At 26.2% G+C, this 26560-nt stretch overlaps 1 protein-coding gene across 2 annotated transcripts in view; it reads right to left on the bottom strand.

Moving 5' to 3' along the window:
• Nucleotides 1-19226, bottom strand: part of LOC101234890 (uncharacterized) — a 102361-nt gene extending 83135 nt beyond the window's left edge. For both annotated transcript variants that reach the window (XM_065808950.1, XM_065808951.1), the window contains exons 1-3: nt 19135-19226; nt 18612-18722; nt 5166-5255 (exon numbers count right to left, since the gene is read on the bottom strand). In XM_065808950.1, coding sequence (XP_065665022.1) covers nt 5166-5255; nt 18612-18702 — 181 coding nt within the window. In that variant the 5' untranslated portion in view covers nt 18703-18722; nt 19135-19226. The remainder of the gene's footprint in view (nt 1-5165; nt 5256-18611; nt 18723-19134) is intronic.
• Nucleotides 19227-26560: the final 7334 nt, after the last annotated feature.

Below are 26560 nucleotides of genomic sequence, written 5' to 3'. Positions count from 1 at the left end.
CGTTATTTAACAAAATCTCTTACTAATTACTGGTAAAATCTTTCTTTTTTTCTTATTTTTTTATTTCTTTTTTAATCTTTTTTTCATATTTTCTATTTTTCATTTTATTGGTAACTGACAAAATCTTTCTTTTTTATTTTTCATTTTATTGGTAACTGACAAAATCTTTCTTTTTTATTTTTCATTTTATTGGCAACTGACAAAATCTTTCTTTTTTATTTTTCATTTTATTGGTAACTGATAAAATCTATTTATAAACTGTTTATAATCTTTATTTTAAATAGTTCATTAAATATGCAAAAATAATAGTTATGAAAATAAAGTGTGATAAACAAACAAAAGATTATCTTATGTATAAAATTGTTTTAAAAATTAAATTATAAAGAAATAAAATCTTTTTCAAATACTGAATTTTGATTTTTGTTATAGTTATATTGTTTAAAAGATTTTTTTGATTTGAGACTAAATTAAGTTACAATGCAATATTTTAAAATATGCTGATCAGGCATTTTTACGAAGTAAAAATGATAATCAGCATATTTTAAAATATTGAAAGCTGAGTTAAAGTTATATTTATTAGCATTTCCATTAGGTTTGCGTTTTTGACATGCTATTCCTAACCATGCATATAAAATATTGTTTTGACGACTTGATGAAATGCGCTCAAAAAACTAACCAAAAATTGACAAATATAGAGAAAATTAAAAAAAAAAAAAAAGAAAACTAAAAAAAGAAAAGAAATATTAACAAAAGTGAAAATTAAAAAATGAAAGTAAAGCTAAAAAAACTCAAAACATAACAAAATAAAAAAACTCAGAAAGACTAAAATTTTAAGAAAAATTTTTTAAATTAAATTTATAATTAATTTTGGAAACTTCAAAACATAGATCTTTTCTAATAATAATATAGTATAAAATACTGTTGAGATTTAACGCCATGTTAAATCTTTTACAGACAAAACAAGAAAGTTAAATATACTCGATTAAGTCTAGTTTAGCTTTAAACTAGACTTAATCGAGTATATAAACAAATAGAGATTTTTAACTTCCGCTGTTTCAATTGGTAATTTGTTCCAGAATTTGACTGTGCGATTTGTAAAAAAACCCTCACTATTTCAATTTAAATATTTCTTATCGGTGAATAAATGATGTTTGTTACCTCAAAAGTTTGAGGTAACAAACATCTTTAATTTTTCAGGTCTGTCTTTTGATGTTTGTTACCTCAAAAGTTTGAGGTAACAAACATCAAAAGACAGACCTGAAAAATTTAAAGAGCATAAAGGTTAAGGGGGATTTTTCCGAGTTATTTTCTCGATATCATAATACTATTTGTACATTTGCATAAGATCTCCTCGTATTCTTTGTTGTTTTAAAAATGTCAATTTCATTTTTTCTAGTCTTTCATTGTATGATAGATAACGTAGCTCAGGTATAGATTTCATTACTCATTTTTGAATTTTTTCTAATATATTTATATCTTTTTCAAGATATAAACATATACACATATTTCCACTTCAATGATGTAGATGTAATGTCCTATGCTTCAAATTAAAGTGCTAATCTTCTATGTGAAACTTTATCAAAAGTTTTTTTGAAATCAGTATAAAGGATATCAAACGATTTACCATTTTTAACACCTGTCGTTACTATATCCATGTACTCAAGAAGATTAGTTATACAACTTTTACCTTTTGTAAAACCATGCTGTATAGAAAATAATAAACTGTATGTCTTTAAATAATGTAAGAGTTAGTTAGATATTAAACATTCTAAAGTTTTACAAAGAATTGAAATCAAGGAAACTGGCCTATAATTTGAAACTTTATTTCTACTGCAATTTCTAAACAACGATGTTATGTTTGCTGTCTTCCATGAAATAGGTACTGCACCTTCGTAAATTGATTTGTTAAATAGTAAAGTCAATGGATTAGAAAAAGCATTTACACATTCTTTTAATAAAAAAAGGATGAATTCCATCTGGTCCTACCGATTTTCTCGGGTTTATAGTATCTATCATGTTAATAACTTTAGTTGAGATAATACTAATTAATTGTAGTGAATTTAAAAACTCTTTTTCAAAGTTTGTTAAAATATCGTTGTTATCTCCTAAAAATAATGATTGAAAATATTCATTCAAAGTATCAGCAATCTGCTTTTGGTCCGTAATGATGCACGCATTAGAATCTTCAATTGATGTTAAATAATTTTTCGTTTTTCATTTTCTTTTGATATAATTATGCAGCAGTTTTGGTTCTGATTTTGCTTTTTTAGCTATGTATTTATTGTACTCTATTGTAGATTTTTTATATAATTCTCTTTTTGCTTTATTATATTGAGAGTTTTTTTAAATTATCCGTACATAAAGAGAATCTATTGATAGACCAGAGTTGATTCATCTTTTTGATATCATTTATCTCTTTGTTAAAAAATATTTTTTGTCATAACGATTAATTTTTACTAATGGATTAAATTTTTTACAAGCTGTTTGGTAATGATAATTGAAAAGCTCACAAAAATCGTTTATATTTTTGTTCAAGAAAAGAATATTCTAATTTATCGAGTGTATACAGTTTAATATCTCAAGATAATTTCTTAATTTAAATTTTTTTTAATTTTTTAAAGGTGTTAGTCTTGTTTACATATTTTTCAATTATAATGTATTGTCATGTTATTACGTGATGTCCTTAATTTCCGTTAACTAAAGGAGCACTATGTTAAATCCATTTGACTCTATTGGCTTTATTTACTACTATTAAGTCTAGTATGTTTGTTTCATGACAAGTGGTTCTTTGAAATGTTGGATTTACAAGGCATTGGTTTAAAAAATATTCAAGACAGTTTACAAATTTTTCAGCTTAAGTACCTACTGGTAATGCTCTGTTTAAAAATCATTTGATTGTGTTATAATTAAAATCACCTGTAATTATAAGACCTGCAAAGATCTTTTTTTCAATCAATTTTTGGGCATATTTTATAATTTTCTCATTAGTAAGTTTATTTTAATAGGCTACTTGTAAATTCAACCTACTAAAATCTTTTCTATTCCAAAATTTAGACAAGCCCAAACTTGTTCGGTATCTATCAGTTTATAGTTGGCAGTGTGACTTCATATGAGTTTATTTGATATTTTACCTAAATTGCAACCCCTCCTCCAATTTTTCCATTTGTATGATCGCAACAATATAATACGTAATTTTCTATAAGTGTATCAGAAAGTTTGTTAAATCAAGTTTCAGCAATGCAGATTAAATCTGGAAAATATGCCTTGATGGTGTAGCAAAAGCCATCTTGATGGTGTAACACAATTCCTCTTGATGGTGTAACGCAATTCATCTATTTCATTATTTAAGGAAGTGACATTAGTATAAAAACAATTTAAGTCAGATTTTAAGTCAGGTTTAAATTTATTTTTTAGTTTATGTGGCACATTGTTTTTAATTAAGGGATATTTATTTTTAACACTTTTAACAGACTTATCTAACAGATAATCGTAAATAAATTTAATAGATTTTATATTGTTTGAGCCAGGATAATTATAAATTTTTGCTTGTTGGAAATTTGATGATGTTGTTATTTCAAACACCATGTCTATAATGTTTTATGTTTTTTATTATCTAAGTCATAATTAAGTCAATTATGTTCATCTATTGTTTAAAAAGAGTCCTTGAGTTAAATCATAGTTTATATAAACATTTTTGAAGTAATTACTTTCTCTTAATTGCTTTGCTGTTTTAATTACCGCGATGCGATCATCTTTGCTTTGAAGTTCGACTAATATCGGGCTAAGATTTTTATTATTTGTATTTTTTTTAAACGATGAATTCTTGCAATTTTAAGGCAATCAGCACCAATCTCCTCAAATAGCTTTAAAACAGCCCCTTTATCATCCATTCTTTTTCATTAATATCAAATTTGATTGACTCTGTTATGCTAAATATAACAACATTTTTTCTTTACGTTTTACATCATTTTGCTCAACTGTGATTACACTAATAATATCAACTGCATGAACGTTTGGTTTGTTTGCCATTTTAAAAAGGCTACTAAAACTTTCTATTGGATTTTCTTCTGATATTGTAGAATTTTTTTCTAAATTCTCAACCTTTTTCTTTATTGCATTGTTTTCAACTTCAGCTAAAATTAATTTAATCTCCAAAATTTTATTCTTCTCTTGATGTTCTTTGATGATATCTTCTTGCAAGTTTTCTACTATTTTGACTCGTTTCATTAACTCAGCAAATTCAGTTTTTTGAACCATTTTTTTAAACCAAATAAATACAATATATGAATTTCTAGATTTTTTTAAATAGTAAAAACTCCACTAACTACATAGCGTGCGTGATTTTCTATCAAAAAGTATTTATACAGTTTTTATTATTAAATATTATTACTTTTAAATTTTTATTTTATTTAATCTAATTTTTATTATATTCTAAACAGGCTTGCTTTGTCTAGTAAATGAAGTTTTAAAAAATGAAGGGTTTTTCACCCTGGGTCAGCAGACACTAGAACTGCAACAAATGACAGTTTTAGTTCAATGTCAGAATAAGGTTGCTAAAGATTTTATGCTAATATTACCATAATTGTTGAATGACACATTGACACAATTGTTATTGTTCTATAGTCTTTGTTGTTTTTTAAACTAATCATGAAAATTGATATAAAAGATTTAAATTTATCATTAAAAATATATACTTTATATTTTAAAAAATTATACATACTTTAGTAATTTGAATTAAATGTTTTTATTGTAAATATTCATTAATTTTTTTATTTCTTTTACTTTATTTAAAAGTATTTTGCATAATACAAAAATATTTAATTAGAAAAGATCAAAGTTTCCAGTTATCTATATGAGTGCAAAGTTCTCAAAACATCTAAAAAAAACTATGGTCAAGTTGTTGAAACAAAATGCTATATGTGTGGTTAAAAAAAGAATGCATGCTTTTGCTGACCAAAACAGCATTTATAATAAACAAAGATGCATTTATAATAAACAAAACTGGATTTATAATAAACAAAAATTAATAAACAACTTCTCATCACTCAGCAATTTGACGATTAGTGTCATACTATTACTGTCATTATTATTATTAAAAAAGCAATTTAAAAAAATGTATTTAAAAGAAACAATTCAACATTTAAAAACAATTTGAAATTAATTACCTCTAGTTAATTTCAGAAATAAATCATTGAGCAAAGATAAAATGGGAGCTGTTAAACTCAATTTTGAACAACCAGACAAAATATTGTCACCTAAATAACATGATAAATCTTTGAACAAAAACAAAAAATAACAAAAAACTTCTATAAATAATTGAAGCAAACTGATTTATATAAAAACTAATTTTTAGTAAACAAACCAGAAACCAAACTGAACCTAAGAAATCATAAAACAACTTTATATTTTTTTTATATTTATATTTTCTACTTACTTTTTATATTGCTAGGATTTGCAAACAAAATTATTATGTGCTCAACTATTGTTATTTTCCAACTTGACCATCCTTGTGCACTTGTTTTAAAATATTTGTTTTAAAATATTTGCCCTGCTTTAAAGTGTTGGGTTATACACATATGTACAAAATTTAAAAACTGTATATTTTTTTGATATCACATTTAACTTTTCTGAGAATTTTTTTCAACCTTATAGATAGCCAGGTGATAATCTTTTACATATTAACATTATTTCCAATCATCCACCAAACATCATTAAATCGATACCAAAAATGATCTCTAATTGAATCAGTAATATATCTTTAAGTGAAGAAGCTTTAGATAGAGCAGCACTATATTATGGTAACGTTCTCAAGTTTTGCAGACTCAAAGATAAAATCAATACCATTGCAAATATCCCAAAATATAATACAAGATCTTAAATAAGTAACATTATTTGATTTAGCCCCCCTTATTCACTCAACATCAGAACAATCGTAGCAAAAATATTTATGGGTATAATTGATAAATGCTTCCCTAAAGGTCACGAATTTCAACAACTTTTAACCGAAACACCTTAAAGGTTAGTTATAGCTGCCAAACATCAAGAGTATTATTACTTCTCATAATATCTAACTCTTATGAATATTAAAACCAATTATGCAATTGCTAACAAACACCTTGCGCCTACTCAATGGAAAATATCTTACAAAAAACCTTATTTATATTTGCAATGTAAAAATTCACCAAGCAGAAGGATACTATCACGTCAGGATTACTGTGAAAACTTTTAAAGACAGATGGTATAAAAATAAAAAGTCTTTTTATTATAAAATTGAAGCTAACTCCACTGAACCAAGGAAATTTGAATGGAAATGCAAAAATAAGGATTTATAGCATATCCTATCATGCAATATTCTCAATCAAGTGAAGCCATTTAAACCTAGCAAATTTTGCAGCTTATGCTTGACAAAAAAATACCACATTATTACATCGTCATTAAAATTACATCGTTGTTAAAAACCACATTATTACATCATCGTTAAAATTACTCAATAAACAAAATGAGCTTACATCAAAGTGCCGCCATAAAAAGAAATTTCTAAAACTTTAATATCATCAAAGTGGACACTCCATATATATATATATATATATATATATATATATATATATATATATATATATATATATATATATATATATATATATATATATATATATATATATATATGACATCCATAGATAAAAATGGTAGGGCATTAAAAAAAAAAATCTGGTGATTTCTACAGAAAGCAAAAACAAAAACGAGGAAAAGAGGATGAACAAATGTCTGAATCTTTAAGCAATTTTTTTAATAACACCAAACTTGGAAGTGAAAAATGAGCTGAAAGGTGAAAAATCTAAATTGAGAGATAAAGCAAATTTATCTACGACTTCACAAATTGCATTGCCAGAAGAAGAACAGAGTTTTCAAACTTTACCAACTACAGACCTGACAGATCCTGCCAATTGGCCTGATAAAATTCCAGATGATCTTTGAGTGACTCTTGTTAAAAATGGTCTATCAGCACCTAATCCATCTTTTCTATTTCCTGTCAATGCCATCAACAGAAGATTTAATCCTTCATGCATGCAAAAAGTACTCAAGAATAGTAAGTTGTTAAAAGATCCTGGCTTATATACTCTAAAAGAAAAGATGTTTTGTTTTGTTTCTCATGTAAGTTGCTTGGTGACATGGACATACATTTGAAGACAATTGGTTTTGTAGACAGGAAAAATTTGCATAGACAGCTGAAGGAACATGAAACTTCTAAAAATCACTTCTATTTATTAAGCAAATAGATGGAATTAGCAAACCGACTAGATACCAACAAAACAATTGATGCATCACAACAACGACTTCTAAGTGCAGAGATACAGTGTTGGCAGTTTGTTCTGGAAAGATTATTTGCAACAGTGACATTTTTAGGAGAACAATGTCTTGTCTTTCGTGGAAATTCTGATGTTTTACATAAGAAAAGTAATGGAAACTCCCTAAAACTAGTTGAACTGCTAGCACAGTTTGATGCAGATCATGTTCACTGAATAAAGAATGAGGAGATTAACACCCATAACTTGGGGAAAAATATACAAATGAAACTCATTCAAATAATTGCAAAATGAATTCGTGAAGAAATTTCGTCAAAATTGAAAATGGCAAAATATTTTTCCATTATAGTGGATTGTACCCAAGATGTGAGTAAAGTGTAACAAATGTCAATTGTGCTACGTTTTGTTCAGATGGAAAATGCTGAAGTTAAAGTCTGTGAACATTTCATCAATTTCATACCTGTAGAGCAGGCAACTGGTGCAGCACTCAAAGATGTTATTCTACAAATGTTGACTTAAACTGGGATTCCAATTGAAGATATGCTTGGACAATGCTATGACGGCAGTGCAAATATGAGAGGACATCAGTCAGAAGTGCAAAAAAGAATATTGGAAAAGAACAACAGAGCCTTCTTTGTACCATGTCGTGCTCATTCATTAAATTTGGTTGTTAATGATGCTGCAAAATCATCTAGAGAGGCTGTGGCTTATTTTGGAATGGTGCAAGCCATTTATAACTTTCTTAGTGGATCATCTTGTAGATGGACAGTTTTAAAAAATCATCTTGGAAAAAAAATCTTTCCAAAAACTTTGAGTGCAACAAGATGGGAAAGCAGGATTGAAGCTGTGCGACCTTTTCAATACTGTGCTGGAGAAATCTTTGATGGTTCTTTTGAAATCAGCTAGGACATTTCTAATGATCCATCTTCACATCATGAAGCAAAGGTATTAGCTCAAAAGATGAAAAACTTTAAATTTTGTTGCTGTATTGTGATATGGTTCAATACTTTGAACCAAGTAAACTTAGCAAGCAAAGTTATTCAGAATATTGAAATTGACATTTCTGATGCCAAACAAACTTTGAACAAAACTATCAACTTCTTTTTAAGTTATATTGCTCAGATAAAGCTTTTAAAAAAGTTATTTCTGATGCAGAAATAATTGCAGCTGAATTAGATTTGGAGCCATCATTTTCATTTGAAGTTTCTATTAGACCAAGGTTTAAAAAACAAATGCTTTCTTATGAAACTTAAGATGATCCCATTATAAATCCAGAAGATGGATTTAAAATGGAATGTTTTAATTGCATTTTGGATAGTGCTATAAATTTGATTGAAGAAAGATTTAACCAGTTAAATGAAAACTGTGATACTTTTCAATTCCTGTTCGATATTGCAAATATTAAAAATGATTTTTCAAAGGAAAGTCTTAGAGAAAAATGTTTAAATCTTCAAAAAATATTAAGCACAGATACTTCTGCAGATATTGATGGCATGGAATTATTAGATGAATTGCTTGCATTGTCTGAATTAATTGAACCAAAAATGTCACCATTAATAGTACTAGAGTTTTTTTTAAGAAACAATAATTTCACTCCAAATGTTTCTATAAAAAAAAGAAGTAAAAAAAAGGTCTTCAATTTTTAATTTGGGCGGCGTTCAAATATTGCCAGCAGTGTTGAAAACGGTCTAGAATAGCCCTTGATATATATATATATATATATATATATATATATATATATATATATATATATATTTATGTATATATATATATATATATATATATATATATATATATATATATATATATATATATATATATATATATATATACACAAGCAGTCTGGCAGGATGGTCATTTTTAAGTTAGTCTGCGCGATTTAAAAAATTCTTTTTTTTTACTGCTATTCAAATTAAAATAAAAATAGCCAGAAGAATGCTTTTAATAAATATTAGATAAAATAATTTTAAAAAAATCTAGTAAAAAAAGTCTTTTTTCATAAAAGTTGTTCAAATGAACAAAAAACTTTTTATGCAAACTAAAACAATGCTTTTAGTTTTTGGGCAAACTCTATTTTATGCGCTCGCCAAAGTTTTTGCGATACATTGATTTTAAATTCATTAAATGCATTGATTTTATATTCATTACAAGCATATGCTTCTAACGATAAAGTTAAATAATATATACATAAACATTTAATTGAGACAAGCAAAATATTTAATTGAGACACATTTATATAATTCAATATATACAATATATAATTCATTACATAATATAAAATAAAAAAAACCAAGTATAAAATTCAAAAAGTATGTTTTACTTTTTAAAAATGTTTAATATTACGAACTGAATTTTAAATACTAGCTTTAATAAGAAGACATAGTATTGAATTAGAAAAATGAATTATGACAGAATTTAATCAATTTATTTTTTCATAATGGCATTTTCATAAGTAATTGATTTTTTATTTAAAAAACCAATACGTTAATTCATTCTAAATGAAAACATTTGCATTTCAATTGATGCTTTTTTTAATTTTTGTAGTTGTTGCAATAACCATGCCTTTGAAAAAGCATTGCAGTTTATTATGCATTATTGGTTTTTGGAAATGAAATTGCATTTCTCATCTTGGATAAAACGATACTGCTTTTCTTTTATAAAAAACTTGACTCTGCCATTAATGTTATAGTGATATTACACTGTATTTCACACATGTATTTTAAGAAAAAAATCTTCAGTACTGTGTTTGAAAAGAAAAGAAATTTTATTTTTTTATTTTTACTAATTCAATTATAACTTTGTATTTATAATACTTTGTAACATCTTTTTATTATTATCTTTAATTATAACTTTGCATTTATAATACTAAAGTTCCTTCACTAAAAGCAAAAACTAATTTAGTAGTATATATTAACTTATATTATAAAGTCGACATTTGTTAGCGATTTGTTGAAATCTCAATCTGTATAACCTTAAGCACTACAAAAAAAATCAGTAACTGTTATACAAAAAAACAAAAAAACAATCGCATTTTGTAAGCAAAAAAGTCAATCTGAAACTGGAACTTTCTCTTATGTATTCATTATAGTTTGCACAAGAGTTTTTAAGTTTTGTAATCAATATCTAAAAATTGAGAAAAATATAGTTTATATTTATTACAAAATTTTACTTTTGCAAGAGCCATAAATTGCTCCCGTAAACCACTTTAGGGGAGTGTGGGGGAGAATGATAACTAATATTTCAAGTAAGAGTGCTCAATACAGCATGTTATATAATAGGTAGAACAAATAATATAGTAAAAACTAAATAATTAGCAAGATATTTAAAAATATAACTAAAAGTTTCACGAAATAGCGATCATCAGATGTAACAAAAGAATGTAACAACAAAAATTATTTACAAAATAATGCTATGGAGTGTCCATTTTGATGATATTAAAGTTTTAGAAATTTCTTTTTATGGCGGCACTTTGATGTAAGCTCATTTTGTTTATTGAGTAATTTTAACGATGATTTAATAATGTGGTTTTTAACAACGATGTAATTTTAATGACGATGTAATATATATATATGTGTATATATATATATATATATATATATATATATATATATATATATATATAAATAATGCCCCCTCCCCTCCTCCACTCCCGCCGGAGGGGAGAGGGCATTATTTATTTTAACTTATTTATAAAAACATATATAATAAGTCTCATTTTTGCATAAGATGTCATAACATTTACGTTCAGCGGTTGTAAAGTAGCTTTAGTTATAATTTACATTATTACTATTATTATATTGCATTAAATCTAACGGCTGTATTTTTGTAAAATCAATGAACTTGATATAATCTTCTTTTAATTAATTATTTCATTTTCTATTTTATTTACATATTTTAAACTGTTTAAAGCAACTAGAATATTTAATTTTCTATAAATTTTTAACAGTTTTTTAACAAAACAATCTATAAATTTGAAACAGTTATAAAAAACTATTAAAAATGACGAAAAAATTATCGTGATAAAATGTTAAAACTTAACATTTTCACAAAAACCCGCACAATCACAAACAAGAATGATAATTAAATTCTTATTAAGTAAGTTTTCTTATCTAAGTAACCTTATCAAATTCCCATCATATTTCTATCTATTGCTTTTTCATTTAATGTATTTTTTAATAAAAGTTAGTGTTCACTTTTTTCATTCAATAAAATAAAGCGAAAGAAAAAAATGTGTCTAAACAATAGAATCTTTTACGATCTAATACTTTTTTTGATTGCTAATAGAAAAAGTATAAGATCGTAATCGTAAATATTTTGACCATTTTGTAATCATTTCACTAGTTTAATACTTAGAATTTTTTTAGGATTTTTACTAACAAAAAATTATTTTTACTAAGCAAAAAATCATACGCCATTACAAGTTATTATTTAATATTTTAATTTTAAGGGGTTACAATGCACTAAAATAAAAATAAAAGTTGTCACAATTTCCTTCCTCGCTTTTACTTTCTTTCAAAGCCGATATTGTAACTGTCGCTAGATCTGCATCTTAATCTTATAACCTCATTTCCATTTAAATCGTATTCTAACTCGCAATTAAAATGTTTTTCCCACTTTTTAACTGTAGATAATCTGCATCTGTGGTCCTTATTTGCATCCATTTATTGCTATTAATTTAAAATTAGCAAGTGTATTAACAAACTTGAAAGTTTTTTTTTAATAACTATTCAGAGTCTATATTGCCTTCCACTATTCTTCGCAAAATAAACTTATAAAAATATCATTAAATTCATAATGAATGAGCTAAATCAGAATAAAGCCCTTGAGAATTTGAGTTAAGAAAGTAACTTTTCAATCAATTAACTTTTATTTCTTATTTCAATCAAAATCTTTTATTTCTTGATTCGAATAGGTATTTAATTGTTTGTTTTTTATAAATTTTTCCTTCCTTAAACAATCGGTTTTTTCCTGCATTTGAACATTTTTGCTAATTGATTTTCTAAATCTTTTATTTTTCTTTCTTTTATTTTATGCTCCGCTTTAAAAAAAAAATTATCGTTACAGAAGTCACTGCAGTTTTATACTGTAAAAGAACACTAAATATTTGCGAATAGAGTATCAATCTTCTAAAATAAAAAAAGATTAATCACAAAAAAAAGAAAGATCACGAAAAAACAAATTTTAAGAAATAACTAATCGCGAAGGTGCGAAAAGTAATCGTGATTCGCAATTTGGATACGGTTAATTCGAGCCCTGTATATATATATATATATATATATATATATATATATATATATATATATATATATATATATATATATATATATATATATATATATATATATATATATATATATATATATATATATTTCTGGCATTTCTGATGAATCTTTGTTGACGAAACACTTTGTGTTAAATGGAAAAAATTTTTGTTAAGTGATTTTCTACTAATATATATATATATATATATATATATATATATATATATATATATATATATATATATGTATATATATATATATATATATATATATATATATATATATATATACACACACAGTATATATATATATATATATATATATATATATATATATATATATATATATATATGGATGTAGATATATAACTTTACCAAAAATTCCAGATCTTGCATTTAAATAAATGATTATGACTAAATTATTTGATTGCTAAGCATCTAACTTCAATAATATTTCATTTGTAATGCAGTACAGTTTCAATTTGTTAATTGATTTAAAAATTTTTTAGAAAAATGATGCTATAAAATTTTAACCTTATTTCAATTTTGTTCAACAAAACTTGATGATATGTTGTTTTTTAATTTTAATTTATTAATAATACTTTGCTTTATTACAACAACTCTGAATAACCTTAAATATTCGATTTAGCATACTTTCCAAATATTTTCTGAGATCAGCAAGAGATATGCTCTTCCAAACATCAAAAATTACCTTTTTCAGCTTATCGACATTTGAATATTGTTACCCTTCATAAACACATCTTGCTAAAATGCTCTATATTTTTTGATGAGGTTTAAATCGGGTGAGAGTGCTGGCCATTCCAATAATTGAGTTTTTCACTGGTGAACCATGGAATATTTGACCTGGAATATGTGAACATGCTGACATGGAATATGTGACTCTATAAATCAGAGCATTATCTTGCTAGAAAATAAATATCATGCTTTCAAATTTTTGTGAAATATCTTTCAAATGATCATTCAACAAATTTCTATATCCTTTAGCATTTTATTCAATTCTAATAAAGCCAATTGTACTTATTCCAAAACAACCGAAAGCACTGTAAATCATAGCTTTTCTTTTTGAAATTTTTTTTTTTTTAATGTCATACCAGTAATAATTTTTTTTAACAAAATTCAGAAATTTTAAAAGTAAAAAAAAATTGTAAAACAAAGCGTTTTAAATTTTTTTTTTAATTTAAATCAAATTTAATAAAATAAATTTAAATTTATTATTACTTAATAATAAATGTAATTTAAATATAACAATATAAATTTAATTTCTTTTTAAAAATGGAAAGCAGAAAAAAATCTATTTAACTATCTATTTTTTTTTAAAAAAAAAAATTATTTCACAACTGTGGCGAAAATGTTTTTTGCATCTTAAAACTTTAATCACGGCCTAACGTTTTCCATATAAACTATTTCAAAAGACTGTTTAAATAATAATCAAAATTTAATTGATACAATTCATTGCAAGATTAATTTTTGATTTCTTTGTTGTTGTTTTTTTTAGTGTAATTTACCAGCAAATTTAGTTACTGACATTATTTCTAATTCCCTTATTAAAAAAACATTATTAAATTATTTTAAAGTATATTATTTATCTTTATCCAAAGCCTTTTGTTACTTTTCTAACTTCAAGTAAACAATAGTAAAAATGTAAATGTAAATAAAAATGCAAATAAAGAGTTTTTGAATAATAGTAATAAATAAACTTAAAAAAAAAAACAATATACTAAACATATTTAAAAATTCTAAACTAGAGAATAGCTGACAACAATTAAAAATGAATCTTAGCCTTGAATCTTTAATCTTAGTTGATATAGGCTGTTGTTGTTTTTTTCTTACTATGACTTTGAATACTTGAGAATTTTAAACCAAACGGGAATTCCACATTATACGTGGCACCATCAGGGTGGCTAACACCCTGATATATACAACAAATTTGAAACCTAATTTTTAAAATGATAAACTACCAGTAAAAAAGTTTAAACTGCAAAAAAAATGTAATACTCCAACAAATTTTAAAAAAACTTCTAATTTTATGTACTATCTTTGTAACATTATGCAATGCATAAAAAAACGAAACTTAGCCATTACGTGAAATAAGAAATACTTTTCAATAGTAAAAAAAAGAAAAATATCACATATTATAACTATACAACTATATTTTATATAGAACAAGTAAAAGATTTTATAATAAATTATTGAATAGCGCATTAAATAAATCAGTAAAAACAAACTATTTGGAGTTTTTTGTCACTTTAAAATAGCTACTTAAGTTTTATTTTCTTTTAAACATATTATGTCTTTATTGCATACTTTTAATCAAATCAATAAATTTTCACTAATAATAACACTAATTTAATAATAACTGTAATAATAACACTAATAATAACACTAATTTAATAATAACTGTATATATATACAATGCAGGACATTTAAGAACAGTTATAAACTAATTATATGTTAAGACCTATGATGGTATAATTTATACCATAATAATAATAACGTTATTAAAAATAAAAATAATAAAAATAATAATATAATAATGACAATAATATAACAGTAATAATAACAATAAAAATAATAATAATATTAAATACAGTAATATAAAACAATATAACCTATATATATTTTTTACTACTATATTCAAAATAAAACATTTGTAGCAAATATTGAATAATAATAATGCAAAATAAAAAATATAAAAATCATAATAATATAAACAACAAAATAATATAACAGATAAAAAGGAAAAAAAAAAAGTGGAGAGAAGTTTAACGACTTGGAAAAAAGAGTTAGAGAAGTAGAAGTCCTAGGAAAGAAGGAACAATTGCATAGAAAATAGTTTATTGTTTATTTTTTATTTATTTCATGTTAAGTTCGACTCCCACCACATCCCTGGAAGTACCGCGCTCAACTTAGTTTCTCGGCGCAGCCGCCTTGCTCGGCAAGGTTCGTGTTTCGGAGTTTAAGAGTTGTGAGAGGGTTGCACCACGAATAACAACTAGAAAAAAAAAACACAAAAACACAAAAAAATAGTAGCCTCCTCGACTGTAGTGGTCCCCCTCGGGCCTTGGGGAGGTGAATAATCTTAAAAAAAAAAAAAAAAAAAAAGCAGTTTAATAACAATGCCACAAACTTTAGAGCTATATAAACTTTACAGAATGATAAAAATGAGGGTATTTGATTGAGACTAAATGAATATTTATATATTTTTTATGTTTTATTTATAGAGTTTTATATTTTTATATTATGAGTTTTATATTTTTATTTCTATTTTATGGGTTTTATATTTTTATTTATGAACTTTTTACTTTTATTGATTAAAAAATCTAGTTATAGAGAATAACTAAAAAGGGTGATAGCATAAATGATAGTTCATTGATTGTTTTTATTAAGGATAAACTTTTTTACATGAGTTATGAAGGCATTTCTATTTATCATTTTGGTAAATTTTTTTTTAGTTTCAACAGGAAGAGAGTTCCAACAGTGATTTGATTAATACTTGATTGACCTTATGCCATACATGTGTTTGTTTTAAAGGCATAGAGAGATTACAATAAGATACAGACCTAAGTTTATAACTATGAATATCATTTGTGAATTTAAAATAGTTAGTGAAGCAGCCGGGCATATTATTGTGGATAATGTCCCATAAAAATACACAGTTTGATAAGTATGCGGTAGTGGTGTTGTGGTAAAGCGCTCGCTTCATAAGTGAGAGGTTCGGAGTTCGATCCCCACCACGTCCCTGGTAGTACCGCGCTCAACTTGTTTCTCCGCGCAGCCACCTTGTTCGTCGAGGTTCGTGTTTCGGAGTTATAGAGTTGAGAGAGGGTTATAACCACTATTAAGTAGCCTCCTCATCTGTAGTGGCCTTCTTGGCTTTGAGGAGGTGAATAACAAAAAAAAAAAAAAAAAAAAAAAAAAAAAATTAGATAAGTTCGTCAAGCTTTAAAATTTAAGAAAAATTGTATAGTATATCAGAACTAAAACTGTTAGGTTGAAAGTGAATTATTCTTAATGATTTATTCTAGAGATTTATATGTTTTTTTTATAAATAGATAAACTTTGTCCCTATATATGACGACCATAGCGTAGATGGAAATTAAAAATAGCATGCAAATATTCATAAGGGTTTCGTAATTCACAAAATACCTTATTTTGGTGAGTATTCTATTTGCTCGACTTTAAAATAAGTGTTATTTGCTCAACTTTGCTCGACTTAAAAATAAGTATCTTTCTCTTTTCTAAAAATACTATAATGGGCACTGCTCTAAAGAGCTAGCGTCTCTTGTGCCATCTACTAAAATTCATTCTCGTGTTACTCATTATTCAATTAAGTGTCATCCTTTTTCTGTGACTGTTCCTAAGTGCTCCAAAAACGCTTATTCGTCTAGTTTTTTTCCTCGAACATCAGTTCTTTGGAATTCGCTTCCTTCATCTTGCTTTCCTGATTCATATAATTTGTAATCTTTTAAATCGTCCCTCAATCGTCACCTTGCTCTACAATCTTCATCTTTTCTCTTACAGTAACTTCCAACTTTAATTAGTGGCTGCTTGCAGCCTTGTTGGAAGCGAAGATGTTTTAAAAAAAAAAAAAGTATTATAATTATTTTAATTAGGGGAAGACAAGGAACATTGGACCTTTTCAAATATTTTCCAGCATGATTTAAATAACCACTTAAAATTTTATGCATGTTTTGTCTGTTAATAAGCTATCGTGGCCTACGATTTCTTGTTTCCCATGATACTTGTTTCCTGCAATTCGCGCGAAACAAGTATCAATCCACCTTTATTAGTATTAGTACTTGTATAGAAGAAAATCTAATTATTAATATAAAAGGTAATTTTTTTAAGTTTTAAATAATCCGCAGAGAATCTCTTTTCCAATTTTAATCTCCTAAACTTTTTTGTTATTTATTATCTAATGATATCTTGAGTTAAAAACCTTTGTGTTTAGTTTACTTCAAAAAATTGATTTTGGCTTTTAACAGCGTTTGTTTATATATAACACGTATGGGGTATATTCGAGCTACCTAGCTGGGGAACTTTCGACTGGTACTTGAATTTATTTCTTTTATCTTTTGGATGCCTCGAAAATACGTAACGAAAACAGATAAAAATTTAAAAAAATGAAAATGTGATAAAGGAAGCAATTATTAGTATTTTAAATAATTCACTGTTTGACTAACAAGCCGCAAAATGATTTCATGCCCAGATATGTCACACTAGGAGAACCAAGTGAAAATCTAGGGGTAATAGGCACACCATTACAAAATAATTTACCATCCTTACCTACCAATGAAATGCATTCCTCCTGCAACTACTAGAATAACTCTAACAATTAAAAACTGATTCCAAAACATGTGCAGCCCTTGACTAAAGCTCCTCAACAAATAAAGAGGAAACCAGGGAAGTCAACAATATATACTGACACTCCTGAAAAGGAAAAGATTGAGAAACTTCATTTGAAAAAGGATTAAAAAAAGAGAAAAAGTTATCAACCTGAAAAAAAAAACGCTTTTAAAATCTGTGACTCCAACGAGACAGAAAGAACAGCATCATTATTTTTATTTCGATATAATTTCACAAATCTTATTGTAAAATAGCTATTACTATTTGTTTTTAAATATTTTGTGGAAAGTTTTCACTTGCGCAATAAAACATTTCAAATAAAATAAGCTTATAGATTTATTATTTTATTATTAATGATATGGTCAAAAGTACCACCTTAGGTGGTTGCAACTATTGCAGCAGTGGGGTACATTTGACCACTTTGAAAAACTTGATGATAAAACCAGTTTACTTCATCAAATTCATCTATGTTTGTTATTGAGAAAGAAATAAGCAAAACAAAATTATTAATAACATCTTATTATTAATTTTTTTTTTTTTTAATATATTGAATATATTTAAAAAAAAAAAAAGGTATTAGTGTGAACCCACACCAGCACTTTTTATAATCAAAGAAAAGCATTTAAAAAAAACCTAATAAAATTTAATTGGTTAAACAAATAAAAATAAAAATTTATTACCATGATTTTGAAGTAAGTCGTAAAGTTGATTGATTACAAGAACATCCTGATTGTCGGGGGTCTTGGGCATACACCTTTGTAAAAACTTCATTCTGTTTCCATAATTTAGGACTTAAAAAAAACAGTCTATTAAATTCAGTCATGTTGATAAAGTCTTGTTATAAAGTAAATTGTTGATAAAAAATAAGCTAAAAAGTTAAAAATGCTTCATTATCAATGATAATGACATAATATCATGCTACTCGTTAAGAAAAATTATGATATAAGGACATGTGATGTCCTTATATTCACGTCATATGAAAACACTTTTTCTTAACAAAAAATTTCGAATTAAGACTATTCGATTTAGCACTATTTGTTTTGGGCATTGATATAAATTGTAAAAGATTTTTTCTTATGGGATAAAAATAGAGAATTCGGTTTCGGTGTTTAAGGGCAAAATTTCTGGGACTTTAACTCGGAAAACATTAAAAAATTCCGTTTTCTATGAATAATAAAAACAGTAAATATTTAATTTACATACAGTGGCTGTTTCAAAGTAGACATACGGCTTTTTGTTACTTTATGAAAATGTTGACTAAAAGGGTGTCATTTAATCAAAAGGGTGTCATTTGAATAAAACTATTGAATAAAATTTTCCATAGTAAGAGTAAACTAAAGCACTAAAAAGTACTGGTTTCTATTAGCATTTAATAAGAGTTAGAACCTAAGGTAAAAACTGTAATAAAAATGAAGTTAAAATATGGTTTTAATAGTTATGTTGTTTTTTATTTTTATATTAAACAAAATAGCTATTAAAATCACTTTTTTAACTTCATTTTAATTGCAATTTTCATCTTATATTCTAACTATTATTAAATACTGATAGAAACCAGTACTTTTTTAACGCAATCAAAATGTAATTATTTTCATCTAAGTTGTTTAAATTCATTTTATTCATTATAGTTCATATTAAGTTCATTTAAGTTCATTTTCGCTAGAACGTTTTTAGATATAAAACCGACAATATTGCTATTATTAATTACAACTTTTTGAAGTTCAAGGGCGTCTGGCAAAGGGCTGCCACCATGATGAGTGTCTGGAAATGGATGGCATGATTTCTAATTACTACTACAAAGAAAATTGTCAAAAAATTGCGCTTTATAATTTGACGTAGTTTAGCGGGTACCAATTACCAGCCAAGGCCACCATGATCTAAAATACATTGATGACCATTGTTCCCACTTGTGTTGGAAACACACGCTGAGAAATTTTTAAATTTTATAAACTAACGTAGGTTCACGGGCTCTTGCTCTAAACAGTTAATTCCCGATAGCTCGAGCCTTCTGGAACCAAGGAAAATGGTTCTGCTTAACGAATATTCGACGTCAAACTTTGACTGATATGAGATATTAGTTCGAGTTAAGGTGATTTTTCTTTACTCAATGCTAAAGAATATACATGAAATTTACATCATTATACTCATGTTTCAAAAGAAACATTACGAACAATGGTGAAAGAAGTTACGCATTGTGTTCACGCAATACAGTCAGAAGATAAGATTCAAAAAAGATTAGTGACACAACTACATCCCTATTATTTGGTAATATTATTGCCTCTAAAAAGTAGCGGTTTTTTATTTAGAAACTCGTTAAACTATAAAATAATTATTTTTTTAACGGTTTTGTCATGATTAACCTTTTAACAGTTTAAATTACAGAACTATTTTACATCTGATAACGATCCAATATATTCAGGTCTAAATACAACGAAAAAATAAAGAAAAAAAATGTCAATATATTAAATTGCTACACAAAAAGTTCAAGTTATCCGATGAAATTTGCTGAAAAGAGAAGAAATAAAGGTTAGACTTAATAAAGCTGTTGTTTTTTTTTATTTGGTTTTTTTTTTACGAAATTTATGATACAGATATACAGATACAAATAATATAAAAAAAGAAAAGTTAACAAGTCAAGATATCGTTAAGAAATAAAGAATAAAAATAAATATAAAGAACGCGGATACTCAAAGAAGACCATCAGGTCTTGTCATAGAGAAACCGCTATTGAAGAAATTAGAACTTTTTTTTTTGCTGTTTTTTTTTTATTCGTTTTTTCAAAAAACCATTAAAAAAAAAAACAGCAAAAAAAAAGGTATCTCTATGACAAGAAAAAAACTTTTTTCTTTTTGTTATGGTGTTTACTGCTTGCATCAATCAAATTACTGTGTCTATCGAACAGCTGACTCATGCGAACAATAATGTCCATAATTTTCTAGATAAATCTCTTGCGCACACTGAATCTAATTTGTCGAAAATAATCACTGAATCTTATTAATTGCTATATATATTAACCCCTGATGTTTTTAACGAATCTTTGAATTTTTTAAAGAACAATTATCCCTAATCGATTGGACCATAACTAACGTCTCTGATGATACAAACTTAGTTTATAACTCCTTTTTAAAACTTTCTATGATATTTACGAACATGATTTTCCTGAAGTTAATTTAAATCTCAAAGCTAAAAGTATTTAATCGCCTTGGATTACAAAGGGTTTGCGGAAGTCTTCAAAAATTAAACAAAAATTATACATTAATTACGTAAAATGTAAAACAAATGAAAATAAAATTAAATATAAAAATTACGCTAAACTTTTTGAAAGCCTCAAGAAAAAACAAAAATATTTATTTTTACTAGATATTTTAATATTTTATTTTTATAATATATTTTAATAATTTTATTTTTAACAGACAAATATAAATTAAATTTTAAACGCACTTGATTTATAATAAGAGAAATTACTGGTAGCAAAAAATGTACATCTCACCCTTTGCCAAACACGATTGAACATAATAATGAATTTTTATATGATAAAAGACAATAATATGATAATAATATTTTGTGTGTGTAGGATCAAATCTTGCTAAAAGAATTCCTATAGCTAACAGTTTATTAAATGATCTCTTTTAAATTATCTTTTAAAGAGTTTGAAAATGCCTTTAAAATGTTAAAATCTAACAAAAATCAGTGGGCCCTGATGGTATTAATGGCAACATTATTATAAGTTCATTTGATGTTGTAAAAGATATACTTAGGTGCCTTCATTCGCGTCCGTTTAATATCCGTTTTTTATTTTGACATCGCTTTTAAAAAGTTTCCGGTTTTTTTATGTTTTTCAAATGACGCTATATATATGGGGGAAAGAGTTTTAAAAAGCTAGCAAAAAAATGAACTGTTAAATTTGGTTATATTATTTCGTTTTAAGTAAAGGTTAAACTTGATTATAGTGCTAATTTTTTTTTTTAATTTTGAGATTTTCACTGTTAACGAATCTTGCAAAAATAGGTAATTTTCATATGAAAAATTTATTATACCAATACAAATGCTCCTAAATGAAATTAACATGCTCAAATAAATTATTTATAGATCTTTCATTTGATATAAAACAATCAATATGTAAAAATCTCCTTCATGTTTAAAAATGTTGCATACAGTTGCTCTCGACAAAACGACTTGTTTTCGATAGCACGATTTTGTCTTACAATTCTGTCTCTTTTTATTGCTAATTTTTTTCTTATTTTTAGATGGACAAAAAGACTACAGAAGATATTTGCCTTTTAATTAACTCATATAAATGGCAATCCAAGCCTGTGTTAAATGGTAACATTTACAACATTTTTTCTAAAAAAAAATTCAAATTATTAAAAACCTGTCTGAAACTGAAAAAACTGAACATTGAACCTAAAGATGCATCTGATTTAAAGATATTCACTAACAATATAAGACACTTGCAAAAAACGATAACAATTTTAAAAAGAAACCCTACCCAGTCATGGACTGCTATTGTTAATATTTTGTGTATAACAGTCATTTAAATATGAAAGAAAAATAAATAAATCCAATGTAAATATTCACCTAATCACTAGTGATTTAAATACAGAGCCTGGTGTAGCTTGTCAATCAAGGGAAATTTTAATAGACATACTAACAATTAAAGCTCAATCACTTGAACATAAATTTTTATCCTGTTCAAGCAAAATGTCTCCTACCTCTAGTAATATTACCTCTCCTATTTTAACTATTGCCTCAGGCGCAACACAGAGAATAAAATGAAATGTATGCAAAATAAAAAAAAATGCACTACGTAATTTACAAGAAAAGAACAGAAAAATGCAACGGACAGTTCTTTTTTTAAGAAGTTCATTGACTCAAAACAAACTTTTCAATGAATTTGTGGAAATTAAAGTATTCAAACGAAAAAAGAAAAAACAGAATTCAGCAGAATAAGTTCCATACTCCAGAATGTACATGAGTTGAGAATTCTTAGAATGAGTAGAACAAAGATGCAACAAAGAGTTAAAAAGATAGAAAGGAAACACCAGAAAAAAGAGCGTGAAAACAAACAACTTGCAGAACAAAATCACTATTTAACTAGTAATATTTTAGAAAAAAAGGAGATAATAAACTGATTAAAGAAACCAAAAAACTAAAAACATATGATCTACCCATTAGAAAATGTGTTTATGCTGCAATTTTAAACAATGTGCCAGTGGAAAGTGTATCATTTTTGTTGGAAAAAATCTCTGAAACATTACACAATGCAGAACTACAGGTAACACCCCACTCATCCACAGTAAATAGAATGGCCTTTGAGCCAGGGGCTTTAGCATTGGTTCAAGCTGGTGAGGCACTTTTTTATTGTGAATGTGCAACATTGGTGTTTGACGCGACCACCATTTTAAACAAACATGTCAACGCGTTTCATATCAGTACCTATCCTCCACAGAGATCTTATTCTTTATCAACCGCCAAACTTGCTGGGGGTACAAGATTTGACTGTGCTACTCATATAGTTAGTGTGTTAAAAGAACTTGCCAATACATTTGCAGAGTTCAAAAAAATGCCAGCAATAGAAGTTTTAGACATATTCACTCAAAAAATCAAAAGTTGTCTGCCAAACAGAGTACCTGTTGATAGTTGTGTCCATCTCCTCCAGCTTCAGGAGGAGATGCACATTGAATTAATACAACTACACTGCAATATTCATCCACCGGAATCTATCGCTTTAGAGGTATTATCAGCTCTTAGAACAATAGATAACGAGATGAAGGTAAAACCAGCTAAAGGATCTGATGGGAATGTCGTAACAGTCCTCAAAAATATTTCGAAGCTTAGGTAATGGCTATTTTTTATATGTATAACATTATAAAATATTCAATAATAATTTTAAAAACATTTTTTTTCTCTTTATTGTTTCACAAATTGTTTTGAAAATATGAAATTGTAATTTTTATCTGTCTGAAAATCAGGTATAGTTTCAAAAGCGATCCGCAGCATTCAAAAGCTATCTTAAAAAAAACAATGTTACTCCAGGGCTATTCCTTCGATATGTTTGTAACAGATTTCACGTCTTGTTCCATATGGCAGGGATTATTGTTACACATGAAAAACTTATAAAAAACTTTCTTGAAAGGTGCATATTTTTTTAGATGAATATAAAGTTAAATAGAATTCCGTTACAACTTTGTATTATACTTGAATTTTTTTTTTTCCGTTATTTGAGCAACATTAAAAATAAAATTTGCAAACTTCAAGACATAAGTAACGATATGACACTTGCGCGATTGTAAGGATTGGGCCTGATAGGAAAAATAATAAAGTAGATTATTAAATTTTGATTGGTGCAGAGCTTTGTTACCATTTTATGTGTAAAATTTACAAACTCTTACTTCAAGACATAAGTAACGATATGACACTTGTGCAATTGTAAGGTTTGGGCCTGATAGGAAAAATAATAACTGGGCCACGGATGAGTCTGGTTTATAAAAATGCGACAGGAAAAAGTAATCTTGAGTCGGTAAGTTTTTAATGTTTTTTAATAAAGTAATAAACGATTTTAAATTCAATGTATAAAAATTTAATCTTTTTTTGTTAGGGGGACATTTTCCAGAAAGCAATAAAGAAATTTTCCAGCTTTGAAAGTAATACAGAATCAATTCTTTATACAGATGTGGATGTATTTAATCAAATATTAAATATATTGATATTAAATATTAATATGAATATTAAAGAAGATAAGGTACACCAATCATTTTGTGTCATTAAAAATAAAATAATTTTGGTAAAGATTTTATCAGCTTTGATAAGCTCCACACCGGCAGTTATTAAAAGACAAATGGCCAGGTATTTGACTGGTAATCTCTCAAATCCATCTAAGTAAATGATAAAAACCACACTATCTGCTCCACCACATACAATGGAGGCTGAAAGAATCTAGGGCATGCTTGATTTTTTATTACGTCGCCCTCCTAATGCTACTTTTGGTTTCCTGGATTCAAAAATAAAAGCCAGAGTAAACAAAACATTAACATGGTTTGACGAGAAAACATTGCCAGAACAAGAAGACCTCATCCAGTTTGCAATTCAGAGAGAAGCTTTAACGTGTCGAGCCTCTAAAAATTTTAATAATCTTTTGTATGAAGAAAAAGGAAAAAGATGTGCCAAAGCTAATCTAAAAAGAGAACTACTAGAAAGAAAGCAACTAGCGAAGGATGTTAAAAAAGCAATAGCTGGTCATGCAAAAATAACAAAAGTTAGCAACGAAGAAAAAGTCATATACATACACAATAGGATATTGGAAAGTCAATGAAGATGAAGCTGAAGATATTGACATAAGACAGGAAGGAGTTATAGTAGATTTAATACTTAAAGACCTGGAATTTATTTAAAACTTTCATTATTATATTAAGCTTCATTGTCTAAGACATGTCTTTTTTGAAAATTTTGTATACAAATTTTTTATTTAATTTTGTATACAAATTTTTTATCTAATTTTAATTTTTTTAATTTTCTATAATAACTAAGACACATGTTTATTTTACATTTTAGATAAAATAAAAGAAAGAACAGACACATGACTTCAGGCTTTCTAAAAACTCTAGATATAATAATGTTCATTTATATGTCAAATGAGAATGATTTGCAAAAATTTGTGATAATTAAAACTTGGGAACAAAATACCTAAAAAAGTTAGCAGCCCTGTCTCTGTTGGTTTAACTAGCTGTTAAGCCAACGAGTAATTAGTTTTTATCTTAAACTAAATTTAAATTCATGAACAGCTTTCAAATTCAATCTAAACATCTTTTAATGCTCGAAAGTTATGACCATGTGATATTTACAACCCCCTCCCCCTCGTTTAGGAATGGGTGGAAACTTCACTTGGTCATAACTTTAGAAAAATAAAAGATTAGGTGAATTTGAAGCCTGTTGATGAATTAAATTAAGTATTGTATTTACTCAATCTCGTCACATATTTAAATAAGGTTTATTTCATGGTACATTGTAAATATCTTATGCACTATATTTTAAAGTCCACTTTTTGAAGTGCTAACATTTTGGGGTATTTTTGTTCCCAGGCTCCAATCACAATATTTTTTCATAAATTTTTTTACATTCTCATTTGATCCATGAGAATGTAAAAAAATTTGAACAAACTTAAATTTATGACATATTATGACAATTTTTAAACAAAATGACTTGAATAGAATTTTACTTGTTTTTAAAATGGGCCTAAGCGACCCCCTTTATATATTTATATATATATATATATATATATATATATATATATATATATATATATATATATATATATATATATATAAATATATATATATATATATATATATATATATATATATATATATATATATATATATATATATATATATATATATATATATATATATAAATCTAATTATTATAAAGTGGGATATAATAAACATTTTTTATTATATATTTCATGGTACATTGTGAATAATCGTATGCGCTATATTTTAAAGTCCACTTTTTGAAGTCGCTATCCTGTGTATCTTTGTTAAGATGTCCACTATATTTTCTCCACCTTTAAAACAGCATATCCTTTTTTCTAGTTGACCTAGAATAATTAATTTAGTATTAAAATTTGTCATTT

This window comes from Hydra vulgaris, chromosome 11, assembly GCF_038396675.1.
Source record: "Hydra vulgaris chromosome 11, alternate assembly HydraT2T_AEP".
Classification (NCBI taxonomy): Eukaryota; Metazoa; Cnidaria; class Hydrozoa; order Anthoathecata; family Hydridae; genus Hydra; species Hydra vulgaris.
Note: the sequence above shows the minus strand (reverse complement) of the source record. Positions and strands in the feature narration are given on the sequence as shown.